At 44.8% G+C, this 21207-nt stretch overlaps 1 protein-coding gene across 1 annotated transcript in view; it reads left to right on the forward strand.

Annotated features, from left to right (window-relative positions):
• Positions 1-21207, forward strand: part of PMS1 (PMS1 homolog 1, mismatch repair system component) — a 61580-nt gene that overhangs the window by 3024 nt on the left and 37349 nt on the right. Inside the window, exons 2-5 of the mRNA XM_079977323.1 lie at positions 3656-3809; positions 7422-7604; positions 9373-9475; positions 16679-16842. Coding sequence (XP_079833449.1) covers positions 3678-3809; positions 7422-7604; positions 9373-9475; positions 16679-16842 — 582 coding nt within the window. The 5' untranslated portion in view covers positions 3656-3677. The remainder of the gene's footprint in view (positions 1-3655; positions 3810-7421; positions 7605-9372; positions 9476-16678; positions 16843-21207) is intronic.

Raw genomic sequence — 21207 nt, forward strand, 5'->3', positions numbered from 1 at the left:
TAGAGTAGGAAGGGACCACAAGGGTGATCTAGTTCAACCCTTGCAATGCAGGAATCTTTTGCCCAACGTGGGGCTGGAACCCACAGCCCTAAGATTAAGAGGCTCGTTCTCTACCGTAGAGGTTTTCAACCTTTTTGAGCCCACAGCTCTCTTGACCAACTACATTCTTTCCAGTGTTAGAAACTGAGATATGAAAGCTAGAAGCTAAATGGCGCCTTATACCTAGGTTATGTGCGCAACAACGGAATGTCTAGGCGTGGCTTTTTTTAAAAATAACAAAAATGCAAAGCTGAAAATGAATGAACTGCAGCTAAAATCTTAGCTTCATTTTTCACATGGTCTAAGTCCTCATCTGGAGACTGAAAAACAAAACAAAACCATGCTTCCCCTGCCTGCCCCCCTCCTAATATTCTTAAGAGGGTCTCTTCTACTGTATTTTTCGCTCTATAAGACGCACCAGATCATAAGACGCACCTAGTTTTTGGAGGAGGAAAACAAGAAAAAAAAATATTATGAATCCCAGAAGCCAGAACAGCAAGAGGGATCGCTGCGCAGCAAAAGCAGCGATCCCTCTTGCTGAACTGGCTTCTGGGATAGCTGCGCAGCCTGCATTCGCTGCATAAGACGCACACACATTTCCCCTTACTTTTTAGGAGGGAAAAAGTGCACCTTATAGAGCGAAAAATAAGGTATATTCTTCAGAGAGTGGCTGGAAGTGGGGAGGCAGAAAAAGGTCCTCTTTTCCTTCCACTCTACGATTTTAATCTGAAAGCTTAGGCGCAGTACTGCGCCCAGAGCTCAGAAACTGCTCGCGCTAGTAAAATTCCCTGTTGCAAAACGCACCTAGAACAATGGGAGTTTCGAATGGCGATTCTTTCTGTGGCTCCCCTTTGAAAAAAGGTGCTCCAAATCTCAGGAGCTCAGTTACGTCACCCCACGCCTGACGAGCCATCATCTCTTCACCCCTTTTTTTGGACACCCTCCCTTGTGGAGGGTTCCCTCATCCCTGTCTCCTCTCCCCTCTCCTTGGGAACCCTCGCCTGCTTACTCCAAGGCCACCTTAACTCCTGGCCACCGGCACCCCCTGGCCAGCCGCAAAAGCACAATTTGCCAACAAACTGCTGTGTGTGCCTCTGGAGGCAGAGACATGAGAGGGCAGAGGAGGAAGGGAAGGAAGGAGGGAGGGAGGGAGGGATAGAGGTTGGTGCTGCTTGTGGCACACTTGTCCAGGATTCAAGGCACCCCAGGGTGCCACGGCGTACTGGTTGGAAACCACTGCTCTGCCATCTAAGCTAATTGGGTAAAGAAAGCCAGAAAAGCAGCCTCTGGGGAGGGAGGCAAAGGTTAGCCAGTACAGTGGTACCTCAGGTTAAGTACTTAATTCGTTCCGGAGTTCCGTACTTAACCTGAAACTGTTCTTAACCTGAAGCACCACTTTAGAATCATAGAATCATAGAGTTGGAAGAGACCACAAGGGCCATCGAGTCCAACCCCCTGCCAAGCAGGAAACACCATCAGAGCACTTCTGACATATGGTTGTCAAGCCTCTGCTTAAAGACCTCCAAAGGAGGAGACTCCACCACACTCCTTGGCAGCAAATTCCACTGTCGAACAGCTCTTACTGTCAGGAAGTTCTTCCTAATGTTTAGGTGGAATCTTCTTTCTTGTAGTTTGGAACCATTGCTCTGTGTCCGCTTCTCTGGAGCAGCAGAAAACAACCTTTCTCCCTTTAGCTAATGGGGCCTCCCGCTGCCACCGCGCCACCAGAGCACGATTTCTGTTCTCATTCTGAGGCAAAGTTCTTAACCTGAAGCACTATTTCTGGGTTAGCGGAATCTGTAACCTGAAGCGTATGTAACCTGAGGTACCACTGTACTGTTCCAGGCCAGTACCAGGAGCGTGGGCAACGCCTTTGAATCAGTGTGGTTGCATTCAGTCATTGGCTGGTCCAGTTTTTGCATTTAACAAACACACAGTGAGAGGGCATGGCGTATAATAAAGTGCATGGAAGCGATGGAGTAGTCGCTGTCCTCATCATAGAGCCAGGTTTAGGGACCTGCTATACAAAGGATGTGTGGGATGCGGGTGGCGCTGTGGGTTAAACCACAGAGCCTAGGACTTGCCGAACAAAAGGTCGGCGGTTCAAATCCCCGTGACGGGGTGAGCTCCCATTGCTCAGTCCCTTCTCCTGCCAACCTAGCAGTTTGATAGCACATCAAAGTGCAAGTAGATAAATAGGCACTGCTCCGGTGGGAAGGTAAATGGCGTTTCCGTGCGCTGCTCTGGGTCGCCAGAAGCGGCTTAGTCATGCTGGCCACATGACCCGGAAGCTGAACGCCGGCTCCCTCGGCCAGTAAAGCGAGATGAGCGCCGCAACCCCAGAGTTGGTCACGACTGGACCTAATGGTCAGGGGTCCCTTTACCTTTACCTATACAAGGGTGTGCTGTAAGGTTACCCCACAGCACATTGGGCACACATCACCCAGTCAGACACAAGGGCCACACATTGTAAGAGCATCGCTGGATCAGGCCAGAGGCCCATCGAGTCCAGTAGCCAACCAGATTCCAGTGCAAGCAGGAGCTGAGAGCAACAGTGCCTTGCTCTCCCCACTGATGGTTCCCAGGAGATGTTCTTCAGAAATGTGTTGCTTCTAATACTGTCCTTCCATAGTGTCCAAATAATGGCTCCCAGCAGACAGCCCCCTCCAACTTTGCCCAACATTGGACCACTTCTGTATAGCAGGAAGGCTTGATAGCCTCACTGTGAAAAGAAATGGAACATGTTTCTTTTTTAGCAACCCAACCAAGATCACACTACTCATACAAAACGAGAATATAGTGTGTATTCTTTCAGGGACATTCCTTCCATGTTCAGTCTAAATCACTCACCTCAACGGATGAGCTTTGTTAGCTACTTTGGATTGACTGCCTTGGACGTCAGTGGGATGTTTTGTGGGGGGTTCTGTGTTTGAATATACCGAAATCAGTGTTTTGTAGATCACAGTCTATAAATAATAAATTTATATTGTGATTCTGCTCTTGAAAATATATCTACACATTAAAAAACACCCGTACATAATCTCAGTGTCTCCAGTTACAACTGAATACAGTTGTCTCTAGGGTCTCACACGTTCATGTTAACCCATGGTTGGCTTAGCATGTCATGCAATCTGGGTCACAGTCACATTCTTACAATGCTAAGCTATGTCTGAACTAGTCTATCGACGACAAAAGAGATGTCTTTTTTTTTTTTTTTTTTTTGCAATGCAATATTGAAAATATTCAGCAGTCGGTCTTTGGGTTGTTAACCTTTCCCTCCCCATCGGCCCACTTCCATCAAAACCTGAAATTGGTCCCTGAAGATACACCAAGCGTTACAAGAACACAGCTGTCTATATTTGAAAGGGATGGCCTAGATTTTTTCCACTAACAAATTGATATTTACTGAAGTAGGCTCTGATTATACATGCAGTATGCAACAGGTACTGAGTTCAGTTGAACGACACCTGCAATTTAACATCCTTTCATGCTTCTGTCTTATTTTATATTTTACTCCAGTCACTTCTGTGTTGGAAATGAGCAATATTTTTTTTAAAAAAAAAACAAAAAAAAAACTACGTTCATAAAATTGTGCTATTTATATTTCCCCACTCAGATTTGATCCTGAAAGCCTGGAAATGAAGCAATTGGCAGCAGAAACTATCCGGCTGGTTTCGAGTTCGCAGGTGATAACGTCTGTTGTCAGTGTGGTTAAAGAACTATTAGAGAATTCTTTGGATGCTAACGCAACAAATGTTGATGTTAAATTGGTAAGTCATATTAAGCTAAAACTGGAACACGGATGGGAATACAATAATACTCATTTTTTATTGCATGAAGGTTTGAATAGTGCATTCTTTTATATAGTTGTGCTTTAAAATTTCACAAACACATTTCTGTCAACATCCGATAATCTTTGGCGGTTTATATGGATGTATAGCTTGAATTCACGCAGGCACCACATAAATCACTCTGAAGTTCCTTAAACCTGCCAAGCGAAAGGAAATTGAACTTTGCTGAAATGCAGATTCCTTTGTTTGTGTCTATGATCTGGAGATGTTGGGTTTTGGCTGGTAAGTTCTTGATTGAAAATGTGTGTGTATAATTTTAGAGCTCCCTATTGAACTCAAGATTTCATTTTGAAGGGAAATCATATTTTTGCATATGACTATTCATGTGGGATAATTATTAACATTCAGTACATACCAAAAAATAATAATTGTTCCACAGAGTGCGTTAGAATATGATTTGCATTTTTTTTTTTAATCCAAAGTTCCAGATACAGTGGTGCCTCGCAAGGCGAAAAGAATCCGTTCCGCGAGTCTCTTCGTCTAGTGGTTTTTTCGTCTTGCGAAGCAAGCCCATTGACGGCTTAGCGAATTAGCGGTTTAGCGGCTTTTAGCGGCTTAGCGGATAAGCGGCTTAGCGGCTTAGAAAAAGGGGGGGAGGGGAAAAACCCGCAGGAACTCGCAAGACATTTTCGTCTTGCTAAGCAAGCCCATAGGAAATTCGTTTTGCGAAGCACCTCCAAAACGGAAAACTCTTTCATCTAGCGAGTTTTCTGTCTTGCGAGGCATTCGTCTTGCGGGGCACCACTGTAATATCAAATCATTGAAAAAAGTTTGTGGTTCTGTGACTTCTGTGGGGTTAATCATTTGTTTGTTTGAGGATCACAATTTACATTTTACAGACTTTGCTAACTTGAACGCTGTTTACTTGAAGAAAGCTTTTGGTAGCCTATTTAAAAACGGAGGGAGTGAATGGTTTTAAGAAGGGGTTGACAATAAATGTTTTCTGAAACATAGAGGTCTCTGCTTTGCCTAAAACATATTTTATTTTCATTTAAAAAAAAAAATTCCTTGCAGCAGCAGCAACAGAATTCCTCTTAAAATACTGCACCCAGTAAGATCAAATGCTCTATTTTCAGAAGGACATATGAGGAGTCTCTATGCAGAGGCTGTAGATTTGTTGAATACAGTGGTGCCCCGCAAGACGAATGCCTCGCAAGACGGAAAACCCGCTAGACGAAAGGGTTTTCTGTTTTGGAGGTGCTTCGCAAAACGAATTTCCTATGGGCTTGCTTCGCAAGACGAAAATGTCTTGCGAGTTCCTGCAGGTTTTTTTCCTCCCCCCCCCCTTTTTCTAAGCCGCTAAGCCGCTTATCAGCTAAGCCGCTAACAGCGCTAGTCCGCTAAGCTGTCAATGGGCTTGCTTCGCAAGACGAAAAAACCGCAAGACGAAGAGACTCGCGGAACGGATTCTTTTCGTCTTGCGAGGCACCACTGTATTCAACTATAAAGCATAGATTTATCTCTTATTGCTTCTTTTGTCTTCCAAAACACTATTTTCAGGTTGTTTGCACTCCTCAAATACTGGAAGGGGGGGGGGTCATACAGAACAAGGCAACGAGTTGCTGTCTGCTACGCCATAGGTCTGGACTAGATCCAATGGGCTTACATTACAGGACGGTGGATTTTAGTTGCAAGCTGGGAGGAACATCTTCATGGCAATTTGGAAATGAACCAGTTGTCTGGATGGGGTGATGGGCTCTTCATTGCTGAAGGTCTTTAAGAAGATCTTGGATAGCTGTGTGTTGAAATTATGGCCCTTGAACCGAACAGGGTTTAGGATCAGGATGAAAGCCATGGGACCCATGTACCCAGAAAAGGGTAGCATAGAGTCCAGGCGCAAATCTACAAGGCACATTGCGGTAACCGTGTGCCACCAGATTCTCTGCATATCTGTGTGTGTTTCATAAGTAGGCAGTAGGCTTTCATGTCGGATTGATTAGCAAGGGAATAGTAGTGTCAACAGCCCTGAGGAATTACAGATTTTGGACCCCAAGGTATATACACGTGAACCTCTACAAAGAGCAGGTTTTCCAAGATTTCTCTTGTATGTTGCTGCTCCTTTTGACAATGTGGATAATCTGGTTTAACTTGCATTCAGGACTAGCAAAGGGGATTGTTTGAGAACGCAGAAGTCTTTCCAGATACAGTGCCGGCTGATAATTTTCTGAACTTTGCTTGCAGTCTTTTGCTTTGTTGAAACATTTAATAGACCACACTTCTGCAAAAAAACCAAAACAAAAAAACCAAACCCCTGAAGTGGGATGCAAAGCATTCTAAGAAGCACTAATAGTTTGTGTATGACTATTGGGCCCATGGGCCTATACACACTACAATATGCGCACTCACCTAAGCCATAAGGCTTGGAAAAACTGTTTTTGCCCCCCCCCCCAGTTTAATGAGAGGAAGCGGTTGATCTTCCTGAAGAGTACGGGTGAGGAGGCAGCTGAACTATGACCACACACACACACACACACACTGCAACAGTTAGACTTTGCGGGGGGGACCTTCTACTGGAACCAATAGAGTCTTACCTTGGTTGATGAACGCCTTGCGACTCAAACGTTTTGGCTCCCGAATGCCGCAAACCCGGAAGTGAATTCTCTGGTTTGTAAATGTTCTTTGAAACCCGAACGTCCTCTGCGGCTTCCGATTGGCTGCAGGATCTTCCTGCATCCAGTCAGAAGCCGCGCCTTGGTTTGCAAGCATTTTGGAAGTCCAACGGACTTCCAGAACGGATTCTGTTCGACTTCCGAGGTACAACTGTATAGGACTTTTTCCAAGCCTAATTGTAGCAGGAGAGTGGTGATTTTTTTGGGGGGGTGGTTGGTCATATCTGGGGAGGAAAGGGTTAATTGTGATTCCCCCCCCCCAAAAAAAAATTGTCCCTCTGCAGTTGTATTTGGGTTTGGAAAACTCTGTTATTTTGGTTCCAATAGAAGGGTGTTGTTGTTGTTGTTGTTTTAAAAAAAATATCCTTATGGATATGGGACACAGGTGGCGCTGTGGGTTAAACCACAGAGCCTAGGACTTGCCGATCAGAAGGTTGGCGGTTCAAATCCCCGTGACAGGATGAGCTCCCATTGCTCGGTCCCTGCTCCTGCCAACCTAGCAGTTCGAAAGTACGTCAAAGTGCAAGTAGATAAGTAGGTAAACGGCGTTTCCGTGCGCTGCTCTGGTTCGCCAGAAGCGGCTTAGTTATGCTGGCCACATGACCTGGAAGCTGTACACTGGCTCCCTCAGCCAATAAAGCGAGATGAGCGCCGCAGCTCCAGAGTCGGTCACGACTGGACCTAATGGTCAGGGGTCCCTTTACCTTTATCCTTATGGATATGGGCTAACATTTCATCAGAATTAATTTCCGTAGAATTTGTGGTACACCATAAATTGTGTGCATGATTACAGGCCCTGTAGCCTATAAAAATACATATATTTTTGGAGCTCTATGACAATTATGGATATGATATGTATTGAGAAGAGTTAAACATTGTCTGGTTACACACCTGATGTGTTTGTGTGTGTTCTTTTAACTAGGAAAACTATGGATTTGATAAGATTGAAATCCGAGATAACGGTGATGGGATCAAGGCAGCAGATGTTCCTGTTGCGGCTGTGAAACACTACACTTCAAAAATAAGCTCATCTGAGGACCTTGAAAACTTGGCAACGTACGGTTTCCGTGGTGAAGCTTTGGGTTCAATTTGTAGCATGTCTGAGGTAAAAGCCTAACATAGTTTCAGGTGCTTATTTGTTTGTAAATTATTCTGGATTGGCCTGAGTGCAGGTATCTCAGGCTCTGTTAGGTTCAAATATTCCATAGTACCTTATCACATTTCTACTTTCCACTCCGGGTACCATGTGTTGCCTTCAAACCTAAACTTCTGGATTCAGTGTAGTAATTTAGAAGATGCTAACAAGGACACACCCATATACATACAACATCCGTCAATGGAACTTAACCTCCTTGCGCAAAACAAGACGACAGACTTGCTCTTAAGATTCTCTTTGTCTTAAACCACCTCGGCCCAGTGTACCTGAAGGAGCGTCTCCACCCCCATCGTTCAACCCGGACACTGAGGTCCAGCTCCTAGGGCCTTCTGGCGGTTCCCTCCACTTCGAGAAGTGAGGTTACAGGGAACCAGGCAGAGGGCCTTCTTGGTAGTGGCGCCCGCCCTGTGGAACGCCCTCCCACCAGATGTCAAGGAAATAAACAACTATCTGACTTTTAGAAGACATCTGAAGGCAGCCCTGTTTAGGGAAGTTTTTAATGTTTGATGTTTTATCATCTTTTTAATATTCTTTTGGGAGCTGCCCAGAGTGGCTGGGGAGGCCCAGCCAGATGGATCGGGTATAAGTAATTTTATTTTTTATTTATTATTATTATTATTATTGATAAAGTAGCACAGATTAGTACATGGTGTGTGCATAAAGGATGCTAATTAAGGAGAGGAGGCGGCAGCAAGGAAATGGGTATGATGTTTTGTGTGGAAGGGAGAGCGAGGAGGACGGAAAAGGGGCAAAGAGGATAATGTGTGCATGTAAATGTGCGCTGCACAAAAGCAGAGAGAATATGACTGGGACTGGGGTGATATATCAGTGTATTGTCCAAAACTGGTTTGAAGTCCATATTGTGATGCCAGTTTTGTAATTTTTGACCTGGCAATATATCGTGAATCGTGATTTTTGCATAACACACACACCCAATGTGAGAAAAGGCTTCTCTCGATTCCCCCATTAACTCGTAATGGCTCAGCTTTTCCCTCCTGCCTCACGCAAGAGGCAGCGAATCACAAGAGCAGGCGCCAGCAAAAATCACGATGTGGGAAAAACCACAAGCCCAGCCAATGCTCTGTCCTTACCTCAGACATGGTGATATATCGGTATATTGCGACGCTTGGTTGGCGACATATTGCGAGGTTGAAAACCAGGTCTCGCCCAGCCCTAGATAAGACACGGAAATAGGGGGTGATCAACGTGTAAGGGAGAGTTGAGGAAAATTGAGGAGGAGGGTAGTGGAAAAAGGAGTAAAGGTGAAAATGGAGAGGGGTGGAGAGGGAGTAGGAGGCATGGGATTGGGTTCGAAGATAAAAGGGTCTGCAGAAGAGGAGGTAGGGGGCAACCTCACAGCTACGCAGAAGGTGAGAAGGGTGTGTAGCAGCTGCAATGTGTGGGGGGAGAAGGAAGTGGAGGATACAGGAAGCTACCCATAAAAGTGGTTTGGGTGCAAGGAGGGTTGCACAGAAAGAGGGGGAGCACATGGGTATTGGCGTGAAGGTGAAAACAGGTGCACAGTGGGGCTGCAAAATGGAAGAGAGAAATCGCTTTGGGATTGGCAAGGGACTGAGTTGTCGTATGGGGTAGCCAAGGGGAAGCTCTAGGCGATTAATATGTGGGAAGATGGCAGCAGGGGTTGGCGAGCAGGAGAGCAGCCTCTACCAAATGATTTTGGAAGCTTCCGTTTGACGCCAGCACCTTCCGCTTCTAGGTCCTGATTACAACCAAGACCGCTTCTGACGATTTCAGCACCCAGTACCTGTTGGATAGAAGCGGTCACGTGACTTCTCAAAAGCCGTCTCATCTCGGACAAGGTAGGACTGTTAACAGGATTTATGGGGAGGAATTCAGTATCACTCTCTTTGGACCATTCCGTCTGCAGGAGCGTTTCAGCTGGCCAGAGAAAACAGTCCCTTCGCTCTCCTCCCATCGCGGGCTGGGTGGGTGTTTCGGGGGGAGAAGATTGGGGGCAGGAAGCTATGTTGCCCTAGTGGGAGCCCTTGGACTGGCTTCCACTTGCACTGGGTTAAATGAACCCAGGCCATTTTCAATACTGTATTGGCCTTGAATATAAGCCGCACTTTTTACCCCCAAATTCCAACAGTGAAAAGTGCAGCTTAAATTCGCGACCTTACCAAAATTGGCTTTTACAACATCGCTGCTGAAACATACATACAGTAAAATGGAACAAAATAATGTTTTGTTGCTGATTTGTGAGCTTGATGCTGTTGTGCAGTCATTCATCGCTTTCAATTGCGGGTCCTCTATAGGACCCGTAGGATTTTCTTCTACATTTGCCATTTATGGGTATAAGTGCCTGATATAAGGAGCGGCTTATATCCGGGTATTGACTTTTTTTCTCCCTCACCACTTGAATTTTAAAGGTGCGGGCTTATTTACGGGTGTGGCTTATATTCGGGCCAATACGGTATTTGAAGTGTTCTCTCCCCATATAATAATGGTAATAATAGTAGTATCAGTAGTAGTACAGTGGTGCCCCGCAAGACGAACGCCTTGCAAGACGGAAAACTCGCTAGACGAAAGAGTTTTCCATTTTGGAGGTGCTTCGCAAAACGAATTTCCTATGCGCTTGCTTCGCAAGACGAAAATGTCTTGCGAGTTCCTGCGTGTTTCCCCCCCCTTTCCCCCCCTTTTTCTAAGCCGCTTATCCGATAAGCTGATAAGCCGCTAAACCGCTAATAGCGCTAATCCGCTAAGCCGCTAATAGGGTTGCTTCGCAAGACGAAAAAACCGCTAGACGAAGAGACTCGCGGAACGGATTCTTTTCGTCTTGCGAGGCACCACTGTAGTAACAACAACAACAACATTTGTATGCCGCCCATCTGCAACAACAACAACATTTGTATGCTGCCCATCTGACTGAACCTATCCGAACTCTGACATCATCTTCTGAGACCCTTCTTCACGTGAGGTCTGGAGGGTGGCAACACAAGAATGGGCCTTCTCTGCAGTGGCTCCCCGTCTGTGAAATGCTCTCCCCAGGGAAGTCCGCCTGGCACTTTCATTATACACTGTTAGGCACCAGGCAGAAACGTTCCTCTTTCACCAGGCCTTTGGCTGATTGACATCCAATGCCCTTTTAAAATGTGATGGGGAGGAGGGGATATTAGGTTCTTCTTCTTTTATTATTTTTATTATGTCTTTTGTGTTTTTATACAGTGGTACCTCGGGTTAAGAACTTAATTTGTTCTGGAGGACCGTTCTTAACCTGAAACTGTTCTTAACCCGAGGTACCACTTTAGAAGAGAAGAAGAAGAAGAGTTTGGATTTGATATCCTGCTTTATCACTACCCGAAGGAGTCTCAAAGCGGCTAACATTCTCCTTTCCCTTCCTCCCCCACAACAAACACTCTGTGAGGTGAGTGGGGCTGAGAGACTTCAGAGAAGTGTGACTAGCCCAAGGTCACCCAGCAGCTGCATGTGGAGGAGTGGGTTATTGAACCCGGTTCACCAGATTATGAGTCCACCGCTCTTAACTACTACACCACACTGGCTCTCCTAGCTATAGGGGCCTCCCACTGCCACCGTGCCACCGGAGCATGATTTCTAGTCTCATCCTGAAGCAAAGTTCTTAACCTGAGGTACTATTTCTGGGTTAGCGGAGTCTGTAACCTGAAGCGGCTGTAACCTGAGGTACCACTGCATTGCGATTCTATCTTGTGAACTACCCTGAGACCTGCAGGTCTAAGGCAGTTTGCAAATTTTAATAATCATAATCATAATCATAAAGATGTCTACAATCTGGCATGGCTGTCATGCTGGTGGAGCTGTGCCAGTTTAGCTGCCATAAGTTTGTGCTTGTATATCTCATGTAGTGGTAGCATTGTATCTTATGATTTCATTGGCAGAGAGGGCACTGGCGTGAGGGCCTTCTGCCATATCCCATAGCCCCTCAGTCGGTGCAGCTTAAGCACAGGAGTAAAACCGTATTTTAAAATCCGAGTGCCCCCTCAACTAGCTTTTAGGGATGCAGGTGGTGCTGTGGGTTAAACCACAGAGCCTAGGGCTTGCTGATCAGAAGGTCGGTGGTTCGAATCCCCGCGACAGGGTGAGCTCCCGTTGCTTGGTCCCAGCTCCTGCCAACCTAGCAGTTCGAAAGCACACCAGTGCAAGTAGATAAATAGGTACTTCTCCAGCGGGAAGGTAAACGGCGTTTCCGTGCGCTGCTCTGGTTTGCCAGAAGCAGCTTAGTCATGCTGGCCACTTGACCTGGAAGCTGTACGCCGGCTCCCTTGGCCAGTAAAGTGAGATGAGCGCTGCAACCCCAGAGTCAACCGCAACTGGACCTAACGGTCGGGAGTCCCTTTACCTAGGGTAAGCTAGGTGCATCTCAGTTAATAAGATGTATTCTGGTAATAGCAATCACTCATCAATCATTTCATTTCCTATGATTGTTTAATAATAATAATAGTAAAAAAACTGGCAGGATTATACTCTAAAGATGTAACGTTTGTCATCGTGTTTCTGCTACATAATCTAAATCTAAATAGATGTGTTTTGATGGCACACCACTTTGATTTTATTACTGATTGCTGGTAAAGTACCTTTTTAACAAATGAAAACCTCACCATGGTGCAATCCTAAATGTAACTTTATACATTGCATCTATAAAGGGTAGGACTTTTAAGCTGGTACAGCGTGTACTTCGTAAAATAGAGTACCATGCTGGAATTTAATCATGGTGCGTGGAGAGTCGCCTAAACAGAAATCAGAGCAGTTAAATCTTAAGAATCTTCTTGTTAAATATGATAGTGTCTCTCCCATTTTGCTTGTAAATATATTATCGCTCTGATCATAAAACACTTGTGCAGTCATATCTGCTTGCACCTCAACTGTAAAGTCACTTATATAGCATCATGTTTTGGGGTGTTGTGCTAGCATTGCAAATGTTATCTCCCCTCCCTGAAAGATTTTCACCTGATACAGCAGTTTTAAAGATCGGCAAGTTGTTTGCTGCTTTGGAAAATTAGGACATTTTTATATCCCCTTTTTATATATAAAAAGGGGGGGGGGTTAAATCTTCCAAACTCTAAAATAATTGCACATTATTGCATTTAATCACGGATTTTGTAGATTTTATGCCACTCTGTTCCTAGATATTGCACTTAACATTTGATTATGCCATGGTGTTGGGATGCCAACTTTCATCTATATTTGACTTTTATAGGGGTTTGTAAAATATATAAGGCTTTGGGTCCTAAGATGTGTAAGTGAAACGTACAGAAATTGAATGGGGGGGATTTTGCATGAGATGTTTGACATGCACAAGGGCACATGTAAATTCAAGTCAAGATCAGTTACTGTATTAATTGTATTTCCTTTTGGTGCAGCAAATTTGAGCAACGTTTATCTCTCTCTCCCCCCCTCCCCCGCCCCTGAGCCCTATGGGCTCAAATGAGCATATAATCTCTTTAATAAGATCTGTTTTACATTCTGAATAGTTTAGTCGTGTCACAGAGTTTTCCATATTATTGTTGCTTGCCGTTAACATGAAAAACAATGAGATTTAATTATATGAGACAGAGCAACCCAATATGCGTCTACACAGTTCAATGGGGCTTATTCCCAGGTGAATCTAGAATTACAGCCCAAGATGCTATAGCTCTTTGCGACGTCAAGTCATTTGAACATACCTGGAGACAAAGGATAATATTCAACTAAATTTTACTCAGCATAGGTCCATTTACGCCATAGGCTCCCAGTACGTTTCCGAGCACAATTCAAAGTGTTGGTGCTGACCTTTAAAGCCCTAAATGGCCTTGGTCCAGTATATCTGAAGGAGCATCTCCACCCCCATCGTTCTGCCCGGACACTGAGGTCCAGCTACGAGGGCCTTCTGGCAGTTCCCTCCCTGCAAGAAGCCAAGTTACAGGGAACCAGGCAGAGGGCCTTCTCGGTAGTGGCGCCCGCCCTGTGGAACACCCTCCCACCAGATGTCAGAGAGAAAAACAACTACCAAATTTTTAGAAGACATCAGAAGGCAGCCCTGTTTAGGGAAGCTTTTAATGTTTGATGTATTACTGTATTTTAATATTTGGTTGGAAGCCACCCAGATTGACTGGGGAAGCCCAGCCAGATGGGTGGGGTATAAATAAATAATAATAATAATAATAATAATAATAATAATAATAATTTATTTAACTTGAATTATGTTCATTAATTCCAATGGATCACCTCTGGAGTAAAAACCCAGTTGAATACCTGCAAAGGAATTCAACATCATGCTAAAATCATTGTTCTGTCAAGGAAAGATGTTCAAACTGCCAGAGGGAATGATCCCCTCTCTTGCCTCCAGCCCTTACCCCCCCCCCCACATGCTGTTCTGGGGGTTCTCCGAACCCCTACAGCTAATTCTGGGAGGTAGGGTGGGGTGGGAGGAAGCCCTGTTGCACAAGCAAAAGTCCTTCGCAGGGCTTCCTCTGACAGGACTCATCAATTAAATCCCCCCGAAGATAAGCACATAGCTACATAGTCTAGGAGACCTGGTCTATAGCAGAGAAAGCCAACGTAGTCTGATATCTGAAGGTACCACAACTCCTGCTAAACCTGGTCAAGGATGGGGGGGCCACTAGGGGGCGCATCGGAAGATGGCTGACAATAACATCTCTCCGACCCACACGAGGTAATTTGGAGGCTATGATGGGAGTAATTAGCCTCCCTACCCCCCCCCAGGATGGTGGGGGGGACTGCCTTGCCTGCTGTGCCCTATACCACCCCCGAATTTGTGGGGATGGGGGCACTAGGCACAAAGCCCTCCTGTGGGATTCCGGTGCTCCTGGACGCCGTCCCTGATCCGCGCCACTAGCTGCAAGAACTTCAAAAGAAACAATTTGGATGAAGGAATGCACATATCTCAAGGAAGAAGGGGGAGTAAAGACTGCTAACAGAAAAGATCTCTGATAAAATAAGACGAGTCGGAGGGACAAGAGAAATCATGAGAAGATACGCCAAGACTCGGTGTGGCAAATGACTGATGGGGGAGGGGGAAAAAAACTTTCCTTTCTTTCCTTATGTGATTAAACAAGAATTCCCTCCCCTCACGAGTCAGAAATGTCGTTTTAAGGACTTAAGCTGTGGATTTAAGGCTGTGTGGAGATAAACTTTCGAACCAAAGCATGTTTTAAGAAGAGCGTGGAATTAACCGTCGCCTTATAAGAGCAGTAGCATATTGGGAAGTTCTGTCGATTATTATTGGAATGTCTGTCGGAGACTTAAGTCTGAGAGGAGAAATAGAGAAATAGAGCTGTTTTTATATTGTGGGTGAAACTCCTCAGTGGGACTTAAGAGCGACAGTTTTGTGAGATTAATGATGGAAAGAGCGATGTTATCTATGAAGGCGATGATATATGGAAACCATCTCGATTTGAGGATTGGAAGAACGGAAAAATCCACACAGGATTATTATTGGTGTTTATCGGCTTAAGGAGACTATCAGAAGAGATCATAAAGAAAAAAGAGAAAATATATGAACAAGATGTGATGTGGAAACAGCAAGATAAGACTGGATAGAATTATGAACTCTGTTTGGATTGATTTGGACTGATTTGGACATTAACGCAGTAGCAAGAAGATGATCAGAATCCCCCTTCGGATCTTGAAATATGAGTTCCCCCAACAAAATTTAAAATTTGGCTTTGTAATTCGGAATTTATGTGATGTGATTTAATTTTATTTGATTGGCCGGTTAATAAAAATTATTTTAAAAAATAAATAAACCTGGTCAAGGGTGGAGGAAATTGTTGTCCATCAGCAATGAGCAGGCACCTTGTAGGTGGGCACTGGTTTAGAGAATGCAGTTGTTAGGGACTGGGCAGAGGAGGAATGGTGGAGACCCCCTCCCCAGCCTGACCCTTCCAGGGAGGAGGAAGACGAAGACAGTATAGATTTGCAAGAGTGGTTTGAGGGAGGTCACAGCTCAGAGGTAGATGAGCAGGAAAGTTGGGAAATCGTGGGAGAGCAGCTGGCTGAAACGTTATCACTAGAAAGCATTCCAGACCCACCATCTTCCAGAACCCGGCGAGCCTTAAAAGTAGGAGAGCAAAGAGCTCAAAGACAGAGGGCACCCGTAGAGGAGGCGATGATAATGATGAATGAGGAAATGGGAGAGACGGGGGTGGGGGTGGAGATGCATTCAGGACAACGCCATTATCCAAGAGGTTAGGTTCTATAGCCTCTCTCTGTAAAGGTTGAAATAAAGGAGTATAAGAAACTTTTCCTTGTCTTTATACTTTCCTGGGCGACCAGCCAGGAGCCGCTGACAGCATCCTGACAGTCATGCTGCCTTTGCTAAGATGTTTGCTTAGCCCTAATACTGATACTCTGCGGTTCGAATCCCCGCGACGGGGTGAGCTTCCGTTGCTCGGTCCCTGCTCCTGCCAACCTAGGAGTTCGAAAACACCTCAAAGTGCAAGTAGATAAATAGATAAGATAGATAAATAGGTACCGCTCCGGCGGGAAGGTAAACAGCGTTTCCGTGCACTGCTCTGGTTCGCCAGAAGCGGCTTAGTCATGCTGGCCACATGACCCGGAAGCTGTATGCCAGCTCCCTCGGCCAATAAAGCGAGATGAGTGCTGCAACCCCAGAGTCGGTCACGACTGGACCTAATGGTCAGGGGTCCTTTTACCTTTAATACTAATACAGTGGTACCTCAGGTTACAGACACTTCAGGTTACAGACTCCGCTAACCCAGAAATAGCACCTCGGGTTAAGAACTTTGCTTCAAGATGAGAACAGAAATTGTGCGGCGGCGGTGCAGTGGCAGTGGGAGGCCCCATTAGCTAAAGTGGTACCTCAGGTTAAGAACAGTTGCAGATTAAGAATGGACCTCCAGAACGAATTAGGTTCTTAACCTGAGGTACCACTGTACTAATATGGGTACCAGTGGGAGGGAAATAGCGTACATTGGTAGAGCCATGAGCACTTGGTCATCTTTGGCTTACGTCATATATCAAGTTAATCTTACTCTGTGGTTTTCCCCCCTTTCTCCTTCTGGTAGGTACAACTGTAACTGTTCTGAAGCTGTTCAAGAATCTGCCTGTGAGAAAGCAGTTTTACTCAACAGATAAAAAACGTAAGGAAGAAATTAAAAAAATCCAGAAACTTCTGATGGCCTATGGCATCATAAAACCAGAACTGAGGATCACATTTACACACAACAAGGTAACAAACACATTGTCTTCGAAATGACTAAGATGGCTGCACTATTACGGTTGTATTTTTCAAACCTGAAGTTCTCCAAAGTTTAGATAAGGTCAGATTTCCGTGGCCCAAATCCAAAGAAACTTAAATTAGACACCTTGTGATTTCTTTTTTTTTTTTTAAATAATTTTTATTCGTTTTTCAAACACATAATAAAAACAAAACAAGACAAACAGAAGAAAAACAAGAAAATCAAAGCACACAAAACAATTAGACCAATATAACTTCAAAGTCATCATTTCATACCCTTCTTTCTTTTAACTTCCCCATACCTCCCCATCCCTGCATCCTTGTTTAGTGATTCTTTAGCAACCCTTAAGTCAATTGTCTTAATTCCCTTTCATAAAGTTTCCTTTAGTTTTTTAGTTACTGCTGCAGTTCTTTACCTCTTGCCCCCTGACATCTTAACATTCCTCAATTTTGCAATGGTTTTTGAGATATATTTTAAATTTCTTCCAGTCCTCTTCCACTGTCTCCTTCCCCTCGTCGCGGATTCTGCCCGTCATCTCAGCCAGTCCCATAAAGTCCATCACCTTTGTTTGCCATTCTTCCAGAGTAGGTAGTTATTGCATCTTCCAATACTTTGCCAGTAGAATTCTTGCTGCTGTGGTGGCATACATAAAGAAAATCCTATCCTTCTTTAACACCAATTGGCCAACCATACCCAAGAGAAAGGCCTCTGGTTTCTTAGGAAAAGTCCACCTAAGGACCTTCTTAATTTCATTATAGATCATTTCCCAGAAAGCTTTAACCTTTGGGCAGGTCCACCAAAGGTGGTAAAAAGTGCCTTCAGTCTCATTACATTTCCAACATTTATTGTTAGGCAGGTGATAAATTTTTGCAAGCTTGACTGGGGTCATGTACCACCGATAGATCATTTTCATAATATTTTCTTTTAAAGCATTACATGCAGTAAATTTAATACCGGTGGTCCATAACTGTTCCCAGTCAGCAAACATAATATCATGACCAATATCTTGTGCCCATTTAATCATAGCTGATTTCACCGTTTCATCCTGTGTATTCCATTTCAACAGCAAGTTATACATTTTTGACACCTTGTGATTTCAGCAGAGCTTGAGCACAGCAAGGTTTCCTTTTGGGCACCTATTGCCTCCATTTTGAGATGGTGGCTTGCAATCCTGACCATTTTTCGCTCTATAGGACACACTTTTTCCCCTTCAAAAATGAAGGGGAAATGTGTGTGCATCCTATGGAGCGAATGCAGGCTTTCGCTGAAGCCTGGAGAGCTAGAGGGGTCAGTGCACACCGACCCCGCTCACTCTCCAGGCTTCAGGCAGCTATCCACAAGCCTTCGGAGCGCGGCGGGAGCAGCCTGAAGCCTGAAGCCCGGGGAGCGCAGCGCCTATGGTCTGGTGCGTCCTATGGAGCGAAAAATACGGTGTATTTTTATTAACCAAAATTTATATTCTGCTTGTTTGTTAAAAAACAAAAGACCTTTAAGCAGCTGAAAATGATGCACTGCTCATACACTGCTTAACTTTCTGCAAATCTGTGCAAAGCACTTCTTTGACTTGGTACCATTTTTAAAAGGGGATTGAGATGGTGGTGTGTTTTCGGAGGGGTTATTTCTGAATAGGTAGAGGTGCCCTACCTGTAGTCCATGATCGTCATCTTTCCGAGCTTTGGTGAAGTTTTAAATAATCTTATTCTAGAATATGGGACGCAGGTGGCGCTGTGGGTTAAAGCCTCAGCGCCTAGGGCTTGCCGATCGAAAGGTCGGCGGTTCGAATCCCTGCGGCGGGGTGCGCTCCTGCTGCTCGGTCCCAGCGCCTGCCAACCTAGCAGTTCGAAAGCACCTCCGGGTGCAAGTAGATAAATAGGGACCGCTTACCAGCGGGAAGGTAAACGGCGTTTCCGTGTGCGGCTCTGGCTCGCCAGAGCAGCGATGTCACGCTGGCCACGTGACCCGGAAGTGTCTCCGAACAACGCTGGCCCCTGGCCTCTTAAGTGAGATGGGCGCACAACCCCAGAGTCTGTCAAGACTGGCCCGTACGGGCAGGGGTACCTTTACCTTTATCTATTCTAGAATGGTAAAAGTTACCCATAACTCTCCTTGGATCTACCTTGCGTTTGGAGGAAAGAACCTTCCTGGAAATGACTGCACTGTTATTTACAAGATGAGAGTGACATCTAATGGTCAAGCTGAATTTGTCAAAGCAAATTGATGATGTTTGGGTTATTCCTTCAGAGAAGTTGAGTGCAGCTGGCTTGAACTGGTTCTGTTATCTCTTCTGTCAAGGTCATTGCCAAAAGTAGGGCCAGAAGGAGCCAGGGTTTCTCTTTCTCTTTCTGTCTCTCTTTCCTTCTGGTGTGGGGTTCTGTACATAGTTTGCTTAGTGTTAAGATTTAGACTTATTATAAGTTATTGTAAGCTTAAGTCTGCTGCAACTGGGTTTCTTATGGACAGTGCCAATCCTGAATGTATTGGATTTGTGACCATTATGCTCATTTGCCTTCAGTAGCAGCAAAGCGCTACTGGATGAAATACAATTGCCTCCGGTCTATTTTGGGGGGAATACTACAATGTATTTTAAGTTTTTACTCTGCTAACTAGATGTTGGAGTTCTGCTCTGGATCGAAATTGAGTAGAATTTCATGACAGATAAATTACAATGTTGCAAATCAGGTATCGCCCAGCTCTAGCAGCCGGGCTGCCCCTATGCTTTACAAATGAGTTCTCCCCGAAGCACAGCTGTGCTAATGGGTGGCAGTCACAGCAGGTGGTGGGTTGTGTGGTTTTGTTTTGTTTTTTAATTGGCTAGCATGGCCTGGTGGTACACAGCAAGCTGGTAGCAAAAGTACAGATTGCTATATCACTCCTTTGCCATTTCTGTTCTGACTGTAGAGGCCACGGGGCTTCACTTTCTCTGCCGTCAATGTGGATTTATGTTCTTATATGTTCTTTTTAGGGACACGGGTGGCGCGGTGGGTTAAACCACAGAGCCTAGGACTTGCCGATCAGAAGTTCGGTGGTGAGCTCCCATTGCTCGCTCCCTGTTCCTGCCCACCTAGCAGTTCGAAAGCACGTCAAAGTGCAAGTAGATAAATAGGTACCACTCCGGCGGGAAGGTAAACGGCATTTCTGTGCGCTGCTCTGGTTCGCCAGAAGCGGCTTAGTCATGCTGGCCACATGACCTGGAAGCTGTACGCCGGATCCCTCGGCTTCTGGGATAGCTGTGCAGCCTGCATTCGCTCCATAAGACGCACACACATTTCCCCTTACTTTTTAGGAGGGAAAAAGTGAGTCTTATAAAGAAAAAAATACGGTAGTTAAATTCAAGACGAGAGACTCTTGTTTTTCCCCACTCTTGTTTGATTTCTGTATGAGTAAATTGGAGTTATTTATAATAAGAAATCCTGTCTGTGGGGGGAAGACATTGTACATGTTTATTGAGAGCCAAGGGGTCTTTTAAGACAGAGTACAGCTACTCACAATTGTTTGGGGATTTTTCTGTGGTGTTGACTCACCCCAAGTGATTTCTTGGTGTGTGTGTGTGTGTGTGTGTGTGTGTGTGTGTCACAGCGTGTGAAAATCACCACTTGTTCATTTACTTTGGTTGCTTTGCGCTTGCTCTTATTGAATTTGTTTGACTCATCCGATGTGTGAACAAAGGTAATTAATCGTGGACAAAGAGAAAATATTTATCCATATTGAAAGGGTTGGAATGTGTCTGCGCTAGCGGGGGGAAGTAATTGAAGTGAACGCTATTGGAATAAGGTGAATATTTTCCCAATTGAGACATTTTAGGGAAATGGCTTAACAAAAATGTCCACGTTCACCATTTCAGCTCAAAAATTTAAACCAGGGAGTATCGGATACAGCCATAACCTTCATGATAATCTTGCAGAATCGCATCCTTCTAAAATGTTGAGAATAAAACAAGCTATCTATAACAATCCTTGTCCAAATATATTTATAATGAGGGAAAGCCTATATAAATCAAGAACCAGTAAGAAGGAATGTTTTCAAACAGCGATTTGCAGCAAAGTACTAAGACTCAAAATGTTTTCACAGGTCAAGAGATTCTGTAACAGGGCCTAAGCAAAAAGCCACATAATATGAATTCAGCTCTCTGTAGTGAGAATTGCATTTCTAAGTGTTAAATTGGAACTTTTGACAGGGCAGCTGTTAGTATTCAAAGCATTGCCCTTGAGACTTTTCAGCACTAGAGGGCAATCATTAGCTACAGCATGAGTGGGAACAAGGCAAAAACAAATCACTAGAATCCATTGGCCTCTTCATTAGCCAGTACATATATATATACATATTGAGACAGGTGTGCTGCCTAAAAGCCTATCCTG

Source organism: Podarcis cretensis (genome assembly GCF_951804945.1).
Source record: "Podarcis cretensis genome assembly, chromosome: 1".
Lineage (NCBI taxonomy): Eukaryota > Metazoa > Chordata > Lepidosauria > Squamata > Lacertidae > Podarcis > Podarcis cretensis.